Source organism: Diabrotica undecimpunctata, chromosome 1 (assembly GCF_040954645.1).
Source record: "Diabrotica undecimpunctata isolate CICGRU chromosome 1, icDiaUnde3, whole genome shotgun sequence".
NCBI lineage: Eukaryota > Metazoa > Arthropoda > Insecta > Coleoptera > Chrysomelidae > Diabrotica > Diabrotica undecimpunctata.
In genome coordinates this window covers 20576663-20601503 of record NC_092803.1, presented here as the reverse complement: position 1 = coordinate 20601503, position 24841 = coordinate 20576663, and the positions used below count along the sequence as shown (strand labels likewise).

The window sequence follows — 24841 nt, the reverse complement described above, 5'->3', positions numbered from 1 at the left end:
TTTATTTCTTTGTTTCCCATTCAGTATCCTCTTCCTTTGTTAACGCTTTTGATGATTTCATCCATAATCAAATTGAAAAGCAAGGAGCTCAATGAATCTCCTTGTCTTATTCCGCTGCCAATTTCTATTTATAGGTTCTGTAAGTTGTTCATCTATTCTGACTTCCATTTTGTTGTTTTGGTAGATATTTTCGATAGTTTTTATAATATTTAGGGGAACTTCTCTATTATACAGAAGATGGATTACATTTTTGAGTGTTACTCTGTCAAACGCTTTGTTTAAGTCAATCAGACACAGAAATGCTGGTCTATTATACTCTAGTGATTTTTCAGTAATTTGCTTTATAACGAATATTGCATCTGTACACGATCTTCCACTACGAAAATCCTGTTGTTCATCTACTAAACTTATCCTCTGATTTATTAGCACTTGTAAAATTTTAGTTTTAAGTTTTAGGGTAGTATTTAACAAGTTTATACCTCTGTAGTTTTCTGGCTGTTTGAATCTCCTTTTTTGAATAGTAGATTTAGTTCGCGCGTTCTCCATTATTCCGGTATTTTATTGTGTTTTATAATTTTATTAATTAATGTTGTTAATTGTAATTAGTACAATTCCACTCCACTCCACAATATATTAGTAATTCGTTTGGCGTCCCGTCTTTACCTGCTGCTTTTCTGTTCTTCAGGTTTTCAAGTATTTTCCGAACTTCCTGTACATTTATATTAAGATCTTCATTTGTAGTAATTTTTGGCGTTTCCAGTTCTATCGTCCTGTGTTCTTTCTCTGCATAGAGCTTTTTAGGTAGTCAATCCACGTATCCTTTTCTATGTGTTTTGGTTCTATTAGTTTTTTTACCCCGTTCTTTGACCTCTTATGAAACGCTATACTTATTTCCTTTTTCAGACCGTAAAAATCATGTTCCATTTCTTTCGAAAAGCGTTCCCAGTGATAATTTTTTATTTTTATTACCAGTGCACGTTTCTAATTGTCTTTTAATTATGGTATGCTTATTGTGTTTTGGTTGACATGTATTTCAGGTAAGCTTTTTTCTTTTTTTTACAATTTTCCTTCACTTCTGTACAAAACCATGAAGTTTTCGCCTTGGGAACGATTTAATTTTATTTATATTTCTTTCACCAAGAACTTCCTTGGCGGAGGCTAAGATATTAGACTTAATTTTTGCCCAGCTTTCTTCGACTCCATCACTTTCTGTGATTTATGTGTTTCTGCTTTTTTCGGTTATTCTTTTTTAGTAAAGGTATCTTGTGGAGACATCCTGTAAGCTTTCGACTTTTATTTTTGTAGTGTATTCTGGTGTTTTGTTATCACATATATGTGTTTTTATTCGGATTTTGCACAATACCAATTTGTGATTGCTACCTATTTCTGCTGGTGTTAGTGCTCTTACATTCAAGATTTGAGAGGTCTTTGAGAAGAATAGACGAGGCAAGCTGTAAATGAATATACTGCATGCTGAAGAACCGTGTGATATACTCAACGTTATTATGAGTAAAGTGCTATCAAACCAGAGGCTGTCACAGGGGGAATCTTATCTCCCTTCTTATAACGACAGACATAATGCCGTGGGCTATGCGGATGACCTGGTCATCTTGGCCCAACACAAATTTAATAGCATAGCCAGTGATTATAGCTATAGAAAATACTTTAAACATACGGCTTAACATTAGCCCCAGAAGTCCAAATTCATAAAACTTTACAGAAGGAGAAATTTAAAGGGATTGTGTCCTCTAAATCTTAATAGTACAAATCTAAATAACCATAAGTAAATGGTAGCCAGATGCACTCATAAAATAATGTGGAGTTTAAAACCATACATGTTATATTAGATTTATAACAAGGTGATAAAATCAACAATAACAAGCATCAGTAGTGTGGTTACTAAAGAGGCGGCAAAAAAATGCCATCCTCAACTTTCGCGAGGTGCAAAGATTTGGTTACCGTGGAATTGCAGGAGCCTCAGAAGGTACACTAGCAACAGCTATGGAAGTCCTACTGGACCTCCGTTCTTTTCATATCGCTATAAGGGGGAGGCGATAATGAGATATTATAAACTGAGGGAAAACTGAGCAATCAGTCAATGGTTAGATCAGGACACAATAACATCATAAATCTTCTTCTTCTTAAGGTGCCATGCATTTCTGCGTAGGCGTCCACCGTACATCGTCTTGTCAGGTGAGATGTTAAATATTCTGGATTAAATAATTCTGTTTTTAGCAGCATTGCGAAGCATTTCATAGCTGTGGATTCCTGTCCATTGTCGAATATTGCGCAGCCATGATATTTTTTTACGTCCGAGACCTCTCCTACCCTCTATTTTCCCTTCGAGTATCAGTTGCTGAAAAGTGTATCGTTCTCCTCGTATAATGTGCCCCAAGTATGCAGTCTTCTTACTTTTTACATAATTAAAAAGTTCCCTATCCTGTAAGCCCGCTCTTCTGAGTACTTCCTCATTTCTGACTCTGTCCGTCCATGATATTCTGAGCATTCGACGCAGGCACCCTATTTCGAACACTTCAAGTTTGTTAATGGAACTGGCCTTTAACGTCCATGCTTCCATTCCGTACAGGAAAACAGGCCACACGTAACACTTAAGCATCTTGTATCGGAGGTTGAAGTCCAATTTGCGATCAGTCAGAAACTTACGAAGCCTCAAAAAGCATTTCTGGCTTGTTCAACTCTGCTCTTTATTTCATTCTCGGGGTCCCAACCCTCATTCAGCAAACATCCCAAGTATTTGAATTGCCTGACTTGTTCGATTTCTTCTCCAGAGACATATATCTTTGCGTTGGGGTAATCATTTCTACTTATAATCATTGATTTTGTCTTCTTGATATTTATTTTCAAACCCCGAGCTTCACTTGCAAGAGTTAGATCATTCAAAAGGCACTGAAGATCTTCGATGTTATCTGCCACTATGGCTGTATCATCGGCATACCTGATGTTATTAATAAATATGCCGTTAACTTTAATACCCTTTTTAGAGTCTTCCACTGCTTCTGCGAAGGCTTTTTCTACGTCTATCATAAATCAAATTAGGTATATAGTATGAAAGATAACTTCTGACCATATAGTTGGTATCCAGATACAGGACTAAATTACCTTTCCAGGTAGACATCTGCTCACGAGAGAGATGGGACAGATGATACACACAACTCAGATTGCAGGCTGGTACCTGATACACAGATGGGCCTAAAACTGCAGAAGAGTCGAGTGTAGGAATATGCAGTAGGAGTAAAAATAATAAATGAAAGTGTACAGCAAGCGAATTGGCTGCAGTATAAGTAGTTTCTAATAGACGGCTTCCATAAAAAAGGTAAGTAAAGATCCTCAAAGACAAGAAAATAAGATAAAAGGAAGAAAGGATAACAACTTAGAACAACACCGTTTTAGAAATAAAACTACCATCAGTCACAAAGCAGAGAGAAAAATATAAACGAATGAATTTTTTAGTCTCACCTTCAATTCCCTTTCCAAGTAACTACCTTCCCTGAAACTCCAACTAACTGTATCTTTGTGTGCTATTAGATCTTCCAAGGTAGTTATGGGGATATCAATTTTGGGGAAAGTGAGGAAGGCTACCAGATTACCGCAGTATGTGGTAGCCATTATAAGTACTACCAGCCACCAGGCTCCTACGAGTAATCTGGCACTGTCTGCGTACGGTAGGTGCATTCCGCCTGAAAATGAAATGGATTTACTTAACAATATAGTAAGTACGATAAACTAAATTCAAAATTCAGTGAACTATGTCTTAATCATCGAGCAAAAAGACAAAAGAGAGAATCTAATCGTTATGAAAAGGAGACCAAAAAAGTGGCCTCTGATGGCGGACATATCCGGAAATGCGAATGCACCAAATTTAAATTTCATGATACTTCACAATAATCATACAGTGGTGTGGGGGTTCTAATTTATCTATTTATTTATTTTATATTACATAATATTAATACATAATACACTTAAAATACTTTTTTTAACACTAGAACACAATAAAGTTTTAATTAAATAATAACAATAATAGTCTAAAATGTGAAACAATTAAAAAATTTCAATAGAAAATACAAATAATCTTTCATGTGACAGTTGGGACAAACAATAACATCAGCAATAACATAACCCAACTAAATTTGATTTTTTAAACAAGGAAAGAGACTCTGTTTCCTTGTTTAATGTGGCCTCTCAAGATGGCACTTCCTGTCTAACAATATTTTTGCTCCCACTACCTTTACATTCCCTATTTTGTCTTTCTGCTCGATGGTCTTAATGGACACTTGTATAGATATGGTATTATATATAAAAATAATAGTTACGGACAACTGGTTTTATTTTTCCGTCCAGAGACTTCCCTAAATTTTACTAAAAACAAATTTTATTTGAGTAAATACCTATAAAACAACATGCAGATGGGTATAATGTCGAAAATAATTAGGATTTCCCAAGACATTGTATAGCACGTAATTTATCTATTTAGACGCAATAATAATGATAAAACTGTTTACCTTCTTCTATCATAAATAGAACCAAAATAATCATTAGATGGGGACCATACCGATAAAGAGAGTTTCCCAAGAAATTGTATACGTGTATTCTATAATTACAATCAAATAGACCATGTGTTAATTTCCGAAAAAGTGTACACAAACAATACAAGATGTGAGATTATAGAGGAGCAAATGCGGACACTGAACAAATACTATTAATAACAAAATTAAAGATGAACATAATCAAAACAAATATTAGCAAGGAAAGAAAAAGAAAAAAATGGAACACAGATAAACTGAAAGCACAAGAAACAAACCAAAAATATGAAACTGAAAAGATGTAACAATAAGGATATAGAAAAAGAATGGAACAATATAAAAAACAGCATAATACAAACTACAGAATAAATAATAGTACCCAAAGAAAACAAAAAATCGAAAGCCTGGTTTGATGAAGAATGTCAAAAAAAAATCTACTTAAAAACCTCGCGAGAAATAAATGGCTAGAGAATGGAAGGCAGGAAAAACTACAACAACGCCGAACAGAAAACCAACCAAGAAGTCTTGCTTTTCGTCTATAGACGAAAAAAGAGACATGGATCTCTGAACAACTGCAATATCATCATCATCATCATCACCCAGCCTTTTGCGTCCACTGCTGGGCATAGGCTTCCCTCATTTTTGTCCATTGTGCTCTATCTTGAGCACTTTTCATCCAATTTCTTTACATTTTCTTGAGATTGTCAGTCCAACGAGCCTTCAACGAAGGGGTTTTCCTCTACTTCTTTTGTCTAACTTCGGCCTCTACTTAACCAATCTCTTAGTCTCCTTTAATCACTGAATCGGACGATGTGTCCGGCACAGTTCCATTTCAGTGTGGCAATTCGGGAAATTACATCGGTAACTTCTGTTTTTCGTCTTAAATCTTCATTTCTAACTAGGTCACGAAGCGGTATACTCAGCATTGACCTTTGCATTTTACTCTGAGCTATTCGCAGCGTTTTAGACGTTGTAGCTACCAATATCAAAGTTGTCGACACCATAGCTCATCACAGGCAATACACATTGATCAAATGTTTTACGTTTTAAAGAAATTGGTATATCGCTTTTAAAGATGTCTTTGAGTTTTCCATAGGCTGCCCATGCTAGGTTTATTCTTCTCGTAGTTTGCACGTTTAGTTGTTTCTTGTGGTCTTTATTTCGTGTCCAAGGTATATAAAACAATAATATATTACCAAAAAACGACAAAAATAAACAAAAAATATTGGGAAAAACATTTATGGATCTATAAAAACCAGCTAAGGGACACATGCAGGAGAGGAAGAAATAACAGATAATAGAGATGCTGAGGAAGATGCACATATCTATCCAGAATTCATAGATGTCGTAAATCAACTTAAACTCGACAAAACTCCGGGACCAGATGAAATTAACGAACTGATCATAAAGGGCTGAGAGGAACTGCTGAAACGGATGTACAACCTAATGGTTAAAATTTGAAAGGACGAAAAAATGCCTGTAGAATGGAAAAATTGACACATTACACCAATTTTTAAGACGGGGAATCCAACTAAGTGCAACAACTATAGAGCTATTATGTTACTGAATATAACGTATACGATCCTGACGACAATCATAAGAAATTGACTTAATTGTTACATGGAAAAAAATATAGAATACTATCAACAGGGATTTAGAAAAGCGAGATCAACAATAAACGTATCGAAAAAAGCTACGAACATGACAAATCTATCGTCGATACAATGTGTTGACGGTCTACCTCTATTTCTTTTGTCCACGCGAGGTTTCCATCACCCGTCATCTTCGAATCTCGCAATTTGTTCTACCAACAGGTATCATAATTCGCTGTATTATGTTTTGTACTATTCTCCTTTGACGGGTGTATGTATGCCGGGTGTATGTATCTGATTTTTAAACATCAACTAGAAATTTGTATGTAGTCGTACGTCTACATATTTTAAGCTTATATATTTTATTTTCCCCCTTTAACAGACACTTTCATTTGTCGAACACTACATGCGACATAACTGTTGTCCGTTCAAGAGAGAGTTTATTAGATTTAATTCATAAATTCATCATTCATCATTCATCATGCATCATTCATCATTCATCATTCATCATTCATCATTCATCATTCATCATTCATCATTCATCATTCATCATTCATCATTCATCATTCATCATTCATCATTCATCATTCATCATTCATCATTCATCATTCATCATTCATCATTCATCATTCATCATTCATCATTCATCATTCATCATTCATCATTCATCATTCATCATTCATCATTCATCATTCATCATTCATCATTCATCATTCATCATTCATCATTCATCATTCATCATTCATCATTCATCATTCATCATTCATCATTCATCATTCATCATTCATCATTCATCATTCATCATTCATCATTCATCATTCATCATTCATCATTCATCATTCATCATTCATCATTCATCATTCATCATTCATCATTCATCATTCATCATTCATCATTCATCATTCATCATTCATCATTCATCATTCATCATTCATCATTCATCATTCATCATTCATCATTCATCATTCATCATTCATCATTCATCATTCATCATTCATCATTCATCATTCATCATTCATCATTCATCATTCATCATTCATCATTCATCATTCATCATTCATCATTCATCATTCATCATTCATCATTCATCATTCATCATTCATCATTCATCATTCATCATTCATCATTCATCATTCATCATTCATCATTCATCATTCATCATTCATCATTCATCATTCATTATTCATCATTCATCATTCATCATTCATCATTCATCATTCATCATTCATCATTCATCATTCATCATTCATCATTCATCATTCATCATTCATCATTCATCATTCATCATTCATCATTCATCATTCATTATTCATCATTCATCATTCATCATTCATCATTCATCATTCATCATTCATCATTCATCATTCATCATTCATCATTCATCATTCATCATTCATCATTCATCATTCATCATTCATCATTCATTATTCATCATTCATCATTCATCATTCATCATTCATCATTCATCATTCATCATTCATCATTCATCATTCATCATTCATCATTCATCATTCATCATTCATCATTCATCATTCATCATTCATCATTCATCATTCATCATTCATCATTCATCATTCATCATTCATCATTCATCATTCATCATTCATCATTCATCATTCATCATTCATCATTCATCATTCATCATTCATCATTCATCATTCATCATTCATCATTCATCATTCATCATTCATCATTCATCATTCATCATTCATCATTCATCATTCATCATTCATCATTCATCATTCATCATTCATCATTCATCATTCATCATTCATCATTCAATATATTATTTTCATTTGTTGGCCCCTTGGTCACTGGGTACTTACCTTGTTGTAGTAAAGCCCCATACATGTACCATATGCAGTTTTGGATAGATGCTAAACCTCCCTTCATAGCTATTCCTTTATATTCATAAACAGGGCTATGACGATGGATAAAGTACAGTAGCGGACCCATTGATACGATAGCAGCGGCTAGACCCAACCATGTCTACAGATTACAACATAAACAAAGTATTTTGTGAAAACAATGAGATTTGTAGTTCTAAAATAAAACAACAATTTGTTTGCAATGTAACAGAACGTCAAAAGGCTACTTATAAGATAAAATATCTTCGTAGGCTTTTAAAAAATATTAATAGCGTTTTAATTTAGGGCTAGATATTTATGTTGTGGACGTTAGGTGGTAAAACAATGGGGCATTTGAACTCAACGCCCCACGTTGGGCGCCAAGACTGTAAACGACATTATTTTGCCTTCTGCATTAACTCAGCTATCAAACGATGTGCGCCTGTTCTTGTATAAAGGTAAATACTTACAGGGTAAAATGTAGAGAAAAGTATAAATGACAAAACTTCAAGTAATTTAACAAGTACATTGGTTGGTTTCAAATTTTTAGACCCAGATCTCACCAGTGAAATCTCCTTCAAAATAAATAAATTTTAATTTCCAATTTAAATAATGAAATATATTATATCCATATTTTCATTCTTTACAAATTTGCAATCTTTTAAGACCTCATCATTTGTATTCTAAATTTTTGACCATCAGCTTTTTTTTTGCTTTTTTATAAAATATTGTAAGTTAGAGACGAGACGAGACTTGTTTACAAGGACAAATTTTGTTTAATATTTTAATATTTTTTTAGGTAAACTATACATTTTTCTTACAGTTTACATTGTATTTACCTTATACAAGGACGGATAACAATTCTATTTGAAAATTCAGCTGATGCTAAAGACAAATGAACAAGGGCTATACGTTGCAAAAGTTAGCTAAACTGCAATATAATCATTTAAATAAAATTTACATTAGACAGACGTTCTGTAACATGAAATACGATTTTATGATCATAAGTAAGACTATTTTTAGAAACTTACGTCCATAGTGAACGGCGAAATAAAGAGCAACGCTCTGCTGAGCTCTTTGGGCCTAGATACCAAAAACGTATAGGTCAAAATAGTGATCGGTCTGGTGAAGTTCACCATTAGCTTTAAGTCTTCGGTGACTGTGACTGCGCATGCTCCCAAAGCTACCGTTTTGTTTTTTATTAAATCTATTAAAATTTTTGGCACTTCATTGGTCAAGTCGTTGTTTGTATCGTAAGAAGTAGAGTTAGAAGATCCTAAAATTACACGAAGTTAAATTATAGTTACTTTAATTGATAAGTAAACTATAAATATAGTTTTCTCTACGTTCCTCTAACTGTTTCAGCATATTCAGCATATATTCTTCTTGATTATTTCATTAACGAGAGGGAGATATATAAGCTAAGACAAATTTACATTCAAGCCAGTCATGTTGGATCAGAAAGCATTCAGAGACTACAAAAAGTGCTGAATATTTCCAAATCACAAGAAAACTTTTGTAGTCTTTGCTTACCTGTATTTGTTTTGTTGACAATTTCAAGGCGGAATGTGAAGTTTAAATTTCTGGACAGCTCAAAAATGACATCAAAAATTAGTCCACTGTACTCTATAACATCCCCAGTTTCATTGAATTTTAGAATTTGCCATGGGGGATTCTGAAAAAAAGATAATATAAATTTAAATTTTCATATTATTCAATAGTCACATTCAATGCTTGTTTGTGATGTAATATGTAAATATCCTTTCTTAGATAACTGAATGCTATGCTGGAACAGCGTTGTAACCCCCAATACTTTCATATGTGGGTTTTCCATGAAACAACGTTCTATATGTGCAAAATAATGTACTGCTGACTGTGGGAAATATTATGAGACTTAACTTGCCTGTTTTGGTAGTTTGAAAATTAGTCAACCTTCAACTTTCGATGTAACAACATTGTATGTGTTAAAGTGGGTCGTGTTTCGCGCCAAATTTTCTGCACGTGTTTTGTAAGTCAAGCTAGAATGGATGTTAGTATAACCAAGTCAGTCATTACCAAATTAACAGAGGGAAAACACGAAAGCTTAACATTGATAAGTGGAAGCAGAATATTAGAAAACGTCGCAGAAATGCTGGTGATTCGGACGTTTCGTCTAGAGAAGTACCCAAAGAAGCTCTAAGTTGCCAAGATGAAGTAAAACTATTTAAAACGTTTAGAGAACTGAGTTACAATGGCCAATTAAAATTTTTATCTCAGTCTCTTTCGATGCAAGAGCCAAAAAGAAGAAGGGTTGCGGAAGTAACATCTCGTCTTCAGTGTAAAGTGAAATATACAGTAGAAAACATGAGGGTATGTAAAGTAACGGTATGGTATATATTTTTAATAACCGCTAGAAGACTCCAGTACCTTGTTGATAAAATGAAAGCAAGAGTAAATCTAAATGATCCACGTGGCAAAAATACTAATTCTCCCATAAAACTCGTGATAACAGATGCAGAGAAAATATGCGAACATATTAGGTATAAATGCTTCTTCTAAAAGATGACTTCCAGCTGATTTAAGCATCTTAAAAATATACAGATTATTTTTAAAAATGTACCCTGATACAAAAATCTCTCTACAAACCTACCACGACATTTTTAAAAGTAAATTTAACTTGCGTTTTAGACTTCCCAGATCAGGTACTTGTTCATATTGTGACAAGCTCTTTATCAAACTTTCTTCTGCTAGCGATGAATGTGAAAGAAAGAAAAGAGAAATTGAAAGTAAAATTCATCGTATGCGAACGGAAGCAGGTTACAAAACAATAAAACAAGATACTGAAATTGCAAAAGTAAATGCTAATTATGTCGTTTTATGTACTGATTTGCAACAAGTTCTTTTTTGCCCTAATCTGACTCACTCATCAATCTTCTACCAGCGACAACTTTCGTCGTATAACTACGCTGTTCATAATATGGAGTATTAGCAGTATTATACTCCATATTATGAACAGCGTAGTTATACGACGAAATGTTGCTCAGCCTGGATAGAAGATTGCTGAGCTGCAAGCCTCTGATCCAGGGCCAACAAAGAAAACTTGTTATTTGGTTAGATAGATGTGTCGGCCAAAATAACAACTGGAAAGTCATAATATTACTTCGACTACTACTGTTAGAAACATACTTCACCCAAATCGAGCATTTTAGTGACTTTCTGCCCTTTGATAGAGACTGTGCCCTCATAGAACGCAAAAAGAAACTTTCATCGGTTTATATCCAGTTTCAGTGGACAGATGTAATTGCAAAAGTTAGAGTTAAAAACCCATTTAAAGTTATCTACATGCATCAAACATTTTTTAAAAATTTTATCAACGCAGAAAATGTAGTATGGAAAGATCCAAAGTGCAAAATAACTCAGTCAGTCTGGATACAAATTAGCTCAGATGATCCAAATACTATACGGTTAAAAAAATCCGACAACACTATTCAACCACGATCATCGTATTCTTTAAAGTAAACTAAAACGCATATAACTGAAGTAACTCTTGCTGAACTTACAGAAGCCTATGAAGGGCCACTACCAATTAAAAAAGAAAAACATGCCAATTTATTAAATATTGCCGAATATATTCCACTACAGTATATAAGCTACTATCAAAATCTTAAGAGTAAATAATATTATTTTGATATGTACGTCATATAAAACATGTTTATAAGTAATTTGTTAATAATATGTACGTTTCTTAATTTCACGTGTACTTCATTTTTATTTCTAAAACAACGGTTTAACCGCCTTACTTCATTGTTTTGTATAACCTAAGGTTATTTTTGTTGATATTAATGTTATGCATACTATAGTCTATCATATTACACTTATAAATATGTTTTTTCAAAATAATCAATTATAAGTTATTTTTTTCAATGTATCGACAAAATATGATTTGGCGTTTACAACTTTGTTCCAGCAATCAACTGTGTAGTTAGTTCAAGCTTATTTAATCTAGTACTTCTATCGACTGATCAATAAAAAACTGTAATAATATACTTACATGAAATGTTATCATGGGCAGAACTTTTCCTCTAAATCCATGAGCAACGTGTAGAAATAACTCGTCAGTCATTTCGGCTCCGTCGCTTGGTCTCCATGTTCCTACAGAAACCAGCCTCGGTTGAGCTTTTTGGTCAATTGTCTGGTATTCTACACCCCAAGTTTCACCTGTCTTCATTTGCCAGTAAGTGCAATTATCACATACTCCATTCTTAGAAAGGTAATTCTAAAAACAACAAATGGCATAAGTGTATACTTTCTAAATAACTGAAGATACAAAGATAAACAGAGCAACAAGGGGGCATAGAAGGTCTAGAAAAGAATGATATATATATATATATATATATATATATATATATATATATATATATATATATATATATATATATATATATATATATATATTATTAACGGAAAGTACCTAAATCACCTTAGATATGCGGATGATATACTCCTGATCTCCTCGAAACGACAAGAACTAGAATTAATGCTGAATGAACTTCATGAAAAATCACTGCAAAAAGGCCTAAAAATTAACTTCAACAAAACAAAAGTAATGACAAACACGGAAGACCAAGAGGCAATAAAAATACAAACAGAAAAAATAGAACAGGTAAATGAGTATCTAGGATATATCTAGGACAAGCAATCAGAGCTAACAGAGAAAATCAAACAGCCGAAATATCGAGACGAGTAAGAATGGGATGGGCAGCGTTCGGCAAACTTTCTTACGTTCTAAAAAATCAAACAATCCCTCTATACTTACGAAGCAAGGTATATAACTCCTGTATAATACCGGTGCTCACTTACGGAGCACAGACATGGACATTTACACAGGCCAATTTGGAAAGGATAAGGAAGGCACAAAGAGCGATGGAGAGACAAATGTTGGGTATATCACTTAAAGATAGAAAACGTAACCAGTGGATCAGAACCAGAACAAAGACAGTAGACGCGATAGAACAAGCAGCAAAACTGAAATGGAAATGGGCTGGACACAATGAACGTCTCCAAGACGGACGATGGAACAATGCCATCGGAAAGTGGCGTCCATACAATGCAAAGAGATCAAGAGGCAGACCACAGATGAGGTGGAAAGATGACATCAGGAAACAAGGAGGTCCCACATGGCAGAGAACAGCTCAAGATAGGGAAAGATGGAGAGAACTGGGGGAGACCTACATCCAACAATGGAAGATAGAGAATAGGTTCAAATATATATATATATAATACGAATGGAAATATTATGATGATAGAATGCTACAGAAATCATAAGATATAATGATAGTTCTGTAATAAGCATACAATAAGAACTACTCTAATCAATGAAAACGAATATTAATAAGTATATATTAATAAGTAATTGTTGGCATGCCAACAAAATAAAATGACATATAAACAGTAAGGGAGGCTGTAAGAAGAAGTGGAAACGCAATGCATCGTTTGTGTGCCAACTTTTCAACATCTAATTCAGCTTGTAGCAACCGCCTCTAGAGGCGCAAGTGTTGTAAAGGGTCACAAGGTCAAAGGTGCAAGTGTTACAAATACAATAGTGTTTTATATACTTATTAATTATTTAATTATGTATGTATGTAATGTATGTATGTAATGTATGTTTTTAGCGTTATTAGACATTAATTTATTGGTTGATTAGTGCCGAATATGTTTTTATTTCAACATTATAACATATCGACGTGTGGTCAAAAGTGTATTATTTCTTTACCAAAAATTTAGATGTGAATTAAAACTTAAATTTGCCATTGCTCTATTTTGGGACAGCTTATTTTGAAGTGGAAATATTTTGTTACATTATTCTCTAACTGCCTCATTTATATACCAATAGAATTTCAACTGCAAATTAATGGATATCAAATCAAAGGTTGAAAATATCAAATAATTATTATTCTTCTTCTTTAAGTTCCATCTTCTATCGAAGGTTGGAAATCATCATGGCTATGCGGACTCTGTTGACTGCCGCTCTAAAAAGTTCTGCACTACTGCATTCTAATAATTATTAGTGAACCAAATTAATATTTTTCCAGGAGTACCTTCGTCTGAGTTTGGGGATACTAGTAGTTATACAGTCAAATCTATTCGTTATTTATTGACTACGGATTACAACGATACTTTAACACTTTCCTGTAAGCATCCAACTGCGACTGGAGAAAAAGTAAATCTGAAGTAGATAGGTATATATTTAATAAATCTCTCTCTTTGTCAACCATTTTCCATCCACTCCTGAATGTAGGTCTCTCCCAATTGCTTCCATCTTTCTCTATCTTCCGCCAATCTAATCCACTGTTTGCCTGCCACTGCTCTTATGTCATCTACTCATCTTTTTTGAAGTCTTCCCATGCTTCTTGTTGTCGTCCTTGGTCTCCATTCTAGAATTCTCCTTGTCCACCTGTTGTCATTATATCGGGCTACGTGATCTGCCCAGCGCCATTTCATTTTTGTAATTTCTTCCACAATATCCCTAATCTTCGTTCTACGTCTTATCTCGGTGTTTCTAATCTTGTCTCGCAGTGATATCCCAAGCATGATTCGTTCCATTGCTCTTTGCGTTGTTTCTAATTTTTTAGCAGATTTTTTGATAAGGGCTACTGTCTCCAAGCCGTAGGTACAAACTGGTAGTATGCATGTGTTATACACCTTTTTCTTCAAGTTTACAGGAATGGAGGTGTTTTTCAAGATATATGCTAGTTTGCTGAAAGCGCCCCATGCCAGTTGTGTTCTTCTTTTAATTTCAGCATCTTGATTTGGTTTTCCTAATTTGATGACATGACCTAGATATACATAACGTTCAACATTTTCTATGGTCTGGTCTCGGCTCAGTATTTAACAAATATTTGTTAAAATCTCAAGCCAAATTAATAAATTTTGATCTTAAATGTAAGTAATTATTTTTAAATCGTAATTAAATTATTTGAAGTTTATTGACCAAAATTTTATGAATAATTCTTTTTATCAAAATGTAAAATGCCTTTTCTTTTGAACACATCGTTTATATTCTGTGAAGGCTTCTACAAATATAATATGTTTAAGCTTAATAAAAATATATGTAAATTAACTATTAACGACAGTCTGAGTTTTATAAAATTAATGGTAATTTTTTTAAAATACTTTTGTCTCAAAAAAATATCTCAAAAAATGTATTGTTTCGACAGAAAAGTTCTTCTTACTAATATTTTATTCATAATATTCAGGTTGAAATAAAAATCAATAATTGGTTAAACACAAATTTTATTTACACTTAATAAAAATAATATCTTACAAAGTTTTCTAACAAAGAAAATAATATAAATACGAAAATAATCCATGAATGTTATAAATAACATAAAGACCTATAAAGACAAATCTTTATAAAAGAAGTCGTAGTATTTCCGTGTTAAATACAAAACATTTTCTTTTATAGGACTGAAATAGCACACATTTTATAAATATAATACTAACTTAACATAGTTTCATGCCAAGATTGAAACGAGAACAAAAAATAAATAACAAATAAGCCAGTCAGAGTGACAATTATTGTCAATAGGACCATTTTGAACTAAATGGTACACAAGAAATTTGCAAGAATATAATATTTTATTAACATCAAAATGAAGCTTATATTATGCCACATTACAATCTAATTAAGTATGGAAAATAATGTCATCAAGATGGTGACCATCACGTTGGATGCAGTTTTCGATCCTCTTTATGAAATCCTCCATAACACGCTCTAACATCGCTCGATCAACGGTCAGGATTTCCTGGCGAATTGCGTTCTTCAACTCGATCAAATTAAGATGCTTGCTAGCATATACACGACTCTTTAAATACCCCCATAGAAAAAAATCACAAATTGACAGGTCTGGAGACCTTGGAGGCCACGGCAAACCCCCAAAACGTCTTTAAAGCTATCTTCTTGTGGCATATTATTTACTATTTTTATTGGGAATTAACGACAATGTCAGTTTAAAATGCGTTTATTTTGACGTTTCGATTTTCACTTTGGAAATCGTTCTCAAAATACAATTTTATTAAGAATTTTGCTTTTTTTTAATGTGTATTTTGAAAACGATTTCCGAAGTGGAAATCGAAATGTCAAAATATACGCATTTTAAACTGAAATTGTCGTTAATTCCCAATAAAAATAGTAAATAAAACGATTGATGCTTAAAAAAACATTCCCCAAATGATATTTTGAGAAACAATTGATTTTTCGTTCTAATATAGTTAACATAAGAAGATTAAAACTGCTTAAATACTTTATCATTCGAATGTTCATTAAGTTTACAGTCAGATAGACATAAGACATTATTTTACTTCTAACTTTAAATAAGAAGGTTTTTCGATTTTGTGATTTTAAAGGATCAGTCCAAAAGATAGCAATTATCTATATATCTAGATATAATTAAATGATTATGATTATATATCTACTAGATTCTTACCTTCATATTCTTTAAAAGAAAATCTCTTCGTTCGCTTTTGATGGGTCTGATTGCTTCCCACTCCTCCTCAGAGACTTGACTCGCAGTGTCGAACTCTTCTTGAATTGCTAGATCTAAGGCTCTAGTGAACGATTTGAATAGTTCCTCCATATGACATTTTCTACCTCCCTAGAATAAATATTGTTTTGGTACATTACAACTTCGCTTTGCGAACAATTGTAACAGACATTATCAAAGCCAATGCGGCAACGACCAACACTGTCTGTCATATATAGGTAGATATATACGTCTAAAAAGAAACAACTGTAATATCGGCTAAAAATAAGAATTCCGCCCATATTAAGAAATTGGGACAGGGGAAACACACACCATTTAGAAGAATATACCTTTGTATTAGAGGCAGAGAAGGCAGGTGTAAGAGAAATCAACTAGAGGGATTTTGAATTTACTTCTGAGATCAATATACAGGGTGAGTCATAAGTATTGGGACATAGACAAAGGACAGGTTATTTGGACCAAAATATGGCTATTGGGCCAAATATGCCTTAATAAAACGTTGCTGAGAAAAAAGATACAGGTTGTTAAAGTTAATTTTTGTTTTTCGTTTTTTGCTAATAGTGTCCCTGTATATTTATAAATTGCTATCAAAATTGGCACAGAGGCATAATCTTAGACAAGAAATAGTATTTTATTTACAATTTTACGTTTTGTCATAGAGGGCGCCACGTGGATCATTCCTAATGATCAAATTGAGTCTAAACTTTTTCTGATGAAACTTTTTAGTAATTTTTATTAGAAAATATGACGTAAACATCATTTTTACGTACAATTGGTACTCTTGTTTAAACATGATAATTTCAACCGTTTTTGATAAAAACGCAGTCGAACTGCTTAGAGTCTTAAAAAAGGGTTTCAAATATTATTTCATTTATGAAAAGTATGCTTTGGACTGTCAGATAATTGTTGTTGGTAAATGTCATTTGTTCAGAGTAAATTATTTTTGATGTGACAGTGTAGTGTAATGTTGCATTTTTTAAAAGTAATCATTACTTTTTTTGATTGAAATGCCTCGTTACAATCATTTTACTAATGAAGAAATGCGAGATATGATTTGCGTATACGCACAAGAAAATTTTTGCGGTCGCTCGGCAGCCAGAAGGTATGGAATGTTATACGCAAACAGAAGGCAACCAAATCACAAAACTTTTGCAAGATTATATCGTAGTTTAGGTGAAACTGGGTCATTTCACACTAAAAATCGGGGTGGTCGACCGAAACAAATCACACCTAATCAAGAAGATGAACTTTTGGTTCGAGTAGATGAAAATCCTGAAATAAGTTCACGACATCTATCAGCAGCAACAGGAGTAAGTCAGTCGTCTATTGTTAGAATTCTAAAAAAAGAAAACCTCCATCCTTATCACTTCACTCCTGTTCAAAATTTACTTCCAACAGATCTTCCACGACGGTTACAGTTTTGCCAACGTATTCTGAATAAACATCGCAATGACAGACACTTTATTAAGAATATTATGTTCACCTACGAAGCAACTTTTACCAGACGAGGGGTTTTTAATTGGCGAAATAGTCATTATTGGGAAGAAGAAACCCCGCATGCTATTAAAGCTAGACATTTTCAGCATGAGTTTAAATTAAATATTTGGTGTGACATTATAGGCGACCAACTACTAGGACCTTATGTTCTTCCTCCGAATTTAAATGGAGATTCTTATTTATTCTTTTTGGAAAATACTCTTAGTGATATTTTAGATGATCTGTCACTGGATGTAAGAAGAAAAATGTGGTTTATGCAGGATGGAGCGCGACCTCATTTTTCATTAGCTGTTAGAAATCATCTTAATGACGTATTTCCTCAACGATGGATTGGCAGAGGCAGTGATTTTCAATGGCCACCAAGAAGTCCTGAGTACAACCCGCTAGATTTTTATTTTTGGGGACATATGAAGTCCTTAGTTTATGCCAATGAAATTAATACACGAGACGAACTTTGAAGATACATTCAAAATGCAGCTAATCTTATAAGGGGACAGAATAATATTTTTTTAACGTCCGAAAATCCTTTATAAAAAGAATTAGAAAAGGCATAGAAATCGGAGGAGACCATGTAGAACATTTAGTTTAAGTTTTTGTGAGTGCTTTTACGTTAAAGTGTGTTTAGTTTTGATTTATCGTCAAAACGGAAACCTTACGTTAGTTGCAACTTTGTTTATTAGTTTGGTATTTGATAGTGGAATTGTAAATAAAATACTATTTCTTGTCTAAGATTATGCCTCTGTGCCAATTTCGATAGCAATTTATAAATATACAGGGAAACTATTAGCAAAAAATGAAAATAAAAAATTAACTTTAACACCCTGTATCTTTTTTCTCAGCAACATTTTATTAAGGCATATTTGGCCCAATAGCCATATTTTGGTCCAAATAACCTGTCCTTAGTCTATGTCCCAATAGTTATGACTCACCCTGTATACACAGATAGTTATGCGGCTTTGGGCGTTTTTAGGAGCCTGAATTGTGCTGGGCTGATGTGGAAATGCCGAGGAGAACTGGGGACACTAGTGGAGCATAATTGTCGTACTCTTATAGAATTACAGGCCATTGAGGACCTGGAACGAAATAATTATTTCCGTCAACGAAATAGTAGATGAACTTGCTAAACGAGGATCAGTTACAAAATACTTCGGTCATTACAGCACATCAGAATCATATTAGTTTACATTCTGCACAACATAAACATACCCTCAACATACCAGAAGACGTCTCTTTGTTACATAATATACCCCAAAAATTTTTTCTAAAATTAGATCTATATGAAGACTTGGAAATAGTCAAAGAAAAGCAAAGAAGCCCCAACTGCGTTAATCGCCACGTATCTTTCAACCGTGACTTTCAACCCTTACACCGACAACTCTTCTCATAACCCACACTTCTCAAATTTACCCCATCTTCTTTATCTGACCTTCCTCTATAAACGTCAACACCTTAATCCTTCTCAACAATTGTTGCTTTTAAAACAACCATTCTCTCTACACTACTGTCACAACACTCCCTCCAAAAGAATTTTTTCAGCCCCCTATTGTTAACATCATATCAATTATACCTCACTATTTCATTATTTTACAATCTTCACGTTTACATCATATTCCTGTCCATTCTTTTTTCTTTTGCTATTTCTCTGTCATTTCATATATCTACCATCCACTCATTAGTTCTAAACTCAGTAACCATTTAAACACAATCCAGCAATTCATCAGAATTCACTTTCTCCCACTTTGCCAAAACCCTTAATCAACCATTGCTCCCCCCTCTCTTAGTCAACAACTTAGTACATCATACTCACAAATAAAATTTCAGGCTTTTATGTACCGAATTTAATATAACCAAAATATATTTTGTTCAGGGTGCTAGATGCTTTAAGCATGAAGGACCTCTATCATCTCTAATTTTGTTGATTAACTCATTTATTTTCCTTTAACCCACTCTCCTTTATTATTTAGTCATTTCATTTACTTTTATTCCTGCCAAGTCTCTGAGGATCTCAGCCTTTTCAATTTTTTAAAATTAATCACATATATTATAACTTTAATTCCTTCAGCCGGAAGATTTTTAATCCCTTTTCTCAATCTATTGGACTCACTTATATTAAAATTTTTTACGATACGAGCAGTATTAAACAATTTCATTTAAATACGAAGTCTTACATTAGCTACAAATATATACTATTTATTTTTCCTTGTTTTAGATGTAAGCAACATAAAAGGACATTTCCATATATTTAAGCTAATTCGTCACAAATTACACTTTTTAGACCACACTCCATACGATAAAGAGTAACATAAGCTGCCTAATGCATACGTCATTCTCTTAAACATGACCTTCAACAACACCAGTAATTTACATCTTTTATATCCAATATTAAATAATTATAGAAAAATTTTTAAATCCCAACACCTGGATTGCTGTTATCATTTTAACATCATCAAAGTTTTTTAATCTTTTGGCTGTACAGTAGTAATACTATGTTTAACTAATATTGTTTCATGGTACATTGACATTTTGTTTTTGACACCGTTTATGGGTATCTTTATCTTATCAATCAGTTACCAGCTGAAGTCCGTTTGAAGAGGTTTACTCTCCGGACACTGGAACTCACTTAAGCATGGGTGTATGTTACCTGAAGTAAAATTTAATTAAAATATTAAACATCATATAATATTATCAACATCATGTACAATCTTTGGTAACACATTACATTTTAAAGGGTTTTTACCCAAATATTTTGGTGGCTCAGGCATGGTAACCTGTAAGTATAACCATTTTGCTTTTTTTTTTTTTTTTAACCTTAGTCAAAATTTTAAGCCACGTTTGCTGTAATTAAATGGTTTATACTTATTTTAGGTATTTTAACCTGATGATGGAACAGTTGTTCCGAAAACGTTCGTGCTTTTAATGTTGCCCTTTTAAGGGTTTTTATAAAATAAAATATACCCACATACAAAGACTAACCTCTTTTTTTTATATATATATATTAGTTTCTTTAGTATACAGGTACTTAGTAATATATATATATATATATATATATATATATATATATATATATATATATATATATATATATATATATATATATATATATATATCATCAATGGCGCTACAACTCTTCGTGAGTCTTTGCCGCGTTTACTAGTGCCTTCCATGTTTGTCGGTCCTGTGCCAGTAATTTCCATTGTCGCACTCCCATTTCCTTCTTCCCTCTGGCCTTTCCCAGAACACATTGTTAATAAGGCGATTATCGTTACTGCGTATCACATGCCCTGCCCATCTGAGTCTATTGGCCTTTATATATATGATATATATATATATATATATATATATATATATATATATATATATATATATATATATATAGATATAAAAATGTATACATATTTTGATATTAATTTGAATGACGTGAGCTATATAAGAAATATATACTTACCACACATTTATTGGTAGCAAAGCTAGCATTATACAGGTAAGCTATGTTATCTCCTTCTTTCAGTAGACTCTCAAACATCTGAATGTCTTGGAAATTTCTGTTAGTATTTGAGATAATATACATCCACTGATTGGTAGTACTTGCTAGATTCAAGGACTTCGCAATCTCCATGACGATACCGACCAAGTAGTAACTGGCGATCACCAAGTAATTGTTACCGAGAACTTTTGGATTGATGGTTGAGAGAATTCCTCGTAGATCACTCCTCGACATATTGGCTTCCAGTTTCATTAGGGATATACCAGTGGCTTTGTCATTGCTGGATCGGCTTTGAGTGATCGATTTTATCACGCGTGTGATCATATCTCTATCTAAAAAGTATGATTATGAGAAATTATTAAGCAGAATTGATACGGTTTGGTGCACATAAAACAGGTGACTTAGACACTGACAGCGGTGAATTTTCAATATCTTGTTTTTAAATAGATGAGATTCCGAACCGATTCATACACAAAAAATACTTACTAACTGTGGCATCATATATAACCACTAATGTTTTCCATATATAAATATCAGACTGGCGTAGATCAAGAATTATCTGTGGTAGTTCTTCACCGCTTATTATCAAAGGGATGGTGATTGCATTAGCTGGAGGTAGACGTGGGCAGTCCGGCTCTAAAATAATACAAAACACTTTCAACAACTTTTCACAGGTTCAACTACAACTATCGCCGTAACAAAAGGGCAAAAACGAAGAAAATAAAAAATTATATCTATCAAATTATGAAATGATGAATTGATGACCGTGGGCAAATCATAAAATACAACAATAGATTAACATTAATAATATATTTAAAACACTTACAGAGACGTAAGGACATTTAAACAAGAGTCCAAGCAACAGAATAAAGGCGTGGCTAAGGAATTGACAGTTAGGCTCGGTCCATAGGCAAGGAGTAAAACGTAACACTAGTCGGCACATCCAGAGTTGATCTATTTTTTTTTAAGAAGAAGCATATATTGTCTATTTTTAGAGTAAAAGATATCAAGTTTTAGTGACAGTTATAGCGAGAACAAATTCTATGAATTTGATAGAAATTTAGATCCCTATTATCCCGATCCGAAGGAGGCAGCGAGTACAAATGTAGCGAAAATAGTGATAATAATCTTGAGAACGACTCCACCTTCGAAAATTTTGATATTTTGATGTAGTTGTTCGCAACTACAACAATTGAAATATTTTGGACATGTCATTAGGACAGACATAGACAATATGGAGAGAATAATCATTCAAGAGAAGGTAGAAGTCCGAAAACCATGAGAAAGATCCCAACAAGATAGATTGAAAAGATTAAAAAAAATTGTAAAAGACCTATGCCTAATAGAAATAGCCAGAGATAGAAATCTATTAAACACACACACATACTCACACACACATACTATTTTATCGATGAATTTAAAGCTAATATAGAAATAAATTTTACCTGAAATAGCCATATGTACTAGATCTTCACCTTCCGAAAATTTGAATAGCTTCCATGTATCATGACACGAGGCTATGCTAAATATTGCCGTCAAATCTAGAAGAAAAAACGAAACCTTTATTAAAGACGTCTCAAATTAATTCAATATTGTCTACATGCCTTTCCTAACATTTATAGCTGTCCATGAATAGAAATAAACGTTCACACCTCCATGTTTTAGAATTTCTCTTTTGGCGTATACCAAAAACTCGTCTATTTCTGCTTTGGCTTGTTCGTATTCTTCAGCAAGAAACTCGCGATCAATAACTATAGCTAAAAATAATTGAATCGTTTATCTCTAAATAAAAGTACATATCCAATAGATATATGTGATGTTATCAACACAATTGTACTTCAAATACAAGATCTTTTAAACATAGCTTCAAGACTTTATTCATTTTTATGAGTTTTCGAGTACCTGCTTAAAATTTAAGAAAACGATTGGTTTAATGTACAATTTCGACGTAAAAACTTTAAATATATCATTAACACTAATGACTAACTCACCTATGGATGCATTGGTAGTCAGCAAAGAAGGAAAATTCTCACAAACCCCGTACCTCACCAAGACAAATAAAGAAATCCACACGTAGATCCTAACAGCCATCTTGTTAGCCACCTTTCCTGCAAAGTTCCGATACACATATTCTTTTCCAAACCTTATTAGACCCCTTTCTTGGAATCCTAAATATTAATTTCTTTATCTGTGCAGGTGTCGATGTAGAACACCACTTATTTCTGTGGTAATATACGATTTTTCTGATTTCTTAACAAGGGCACTGAAAGGTCAGTGTGAATTTTTAATGATGGAATGGAACAGACACGACATGATAAGAAAGTAATCGGATTGGGCACTGGGTTCGTAATTTGTGGGAAATTTGGAGCATTTAAGAATACAGAGTGTTTGTAATAAACAGAAAAGAAGATAAATGATGCACACATATACTTCAGAAATGGTCTCAGAATAAAGAATAAGGTAAGGATACGATTTGCGGTAATAAATCTATATATATATATATATATATATATATATATATATATATATATATATATATATATATATATATATATATATATATATATATATATATATATATATATATATATATATATATATATATATATATACGTCTTCATAACAAGGCGAGATCCGATTAAATCGAGGACAACCCGAGATCCACCAATAAGAAATTAATTATTTGAGTATATTGTTCATAACTATCTTTATAATTAACATATTAATTATGGCAAACTTAGAGGGGAAAAGATTTTTGAACTTAAATTTTTCTGATAAATTAAAAGCGAAACGAGATCCGTAGCTGAAAAGGGAAGGGGAAGACATATACAAAATTTTAGATATTTTCCGATCAACGCGAGATCCCACACTGTTGCCAGCTCTAAAGGGTATTAGTCGAGCGACCAGAGCTCGTCTTGTATTGCATATTTCCTACTCAAGGAGTAAAGTAATTTGCGGTTACCGTGTTTTATATTTTAAAAATGTCTCGAGGGCAGCGGTTAGTTGAAATAGTGAAACAAAATTCAAAGATAACAGAAGGTAAGTAATGATTATAATTTTTCTGTATATAATCAAATAATTCAACATAAACTTTATAAACCGAATAACTAAAATGCTCTGTTTTATTGAATTTGTTGAATTCTATTCTCAAAGCTATTTTTGTTTATTATTTATGTACAAAATTAAAAAGGAGAAATTATTTAAACTTAACAGTTTATCTGTATAAGACAAGCTATCATTGTAACATTCTAATCGTGTTTTTACATAAAAATATTAGTTTTGCACAAGAGTAAATACGTTCCATATAGTAGAGTAAATCGACTGACAAAAATTTATTATTTACTTATTTGTCAATAAA

At 32.9% G+C, this 24841-nt stretch overlaps 1 protein-coding gene across 1 annotated transcript in view; it reads right to left on the bottom strand.

The window, feature by feature from the left end:
- The window catches only part of Ir93a (Ionotropic receptor 93a), a 39438-nt gene extending 15810 nt beyond the window's left edge, over positions 1-23628 (bottom strand). The window contains exons 1-11 of the mRNA XM_072538582.1: positions 23475-23628; positions 23088-23240; positions 22929-23024; positions 21970-22119; positions 21445-21815; positions 16446-16613; positions 12011-12235; positions 9514-9655; positions 9012-9256; positions 7960-8122; positions 3478-3698 (exon numbers count right to left, since the gene is read on the bottom strand). Of these exons, the coding sequence (XP_072394683.1) occupies positions 3478-3698; positions 7960-8122; positions 9012-9256; positions 9514-9655; positions 12011-12235; positions 16446-16613; positions 21445-21815; positions 21970-22119; positions 22929-23024; positions 23088-23240; positions 23475-23574 (2034 nt within the window). The 5' untranslated portion in view covers positions 23575-23628. The remainder of the gene's footprint in view (positions 1-3477; positions 3699-7959; positions 8123-9011; positions 9257-9513; positions 9656-12010; positions 12236-16445; positions 16614-21444; positions 21816-21969; positions 22120-22928; positions 23025-23087; positions 23241-23474) is intronic.
- Positions 23629-24841: the final 1213 nt, after the last annotated feature.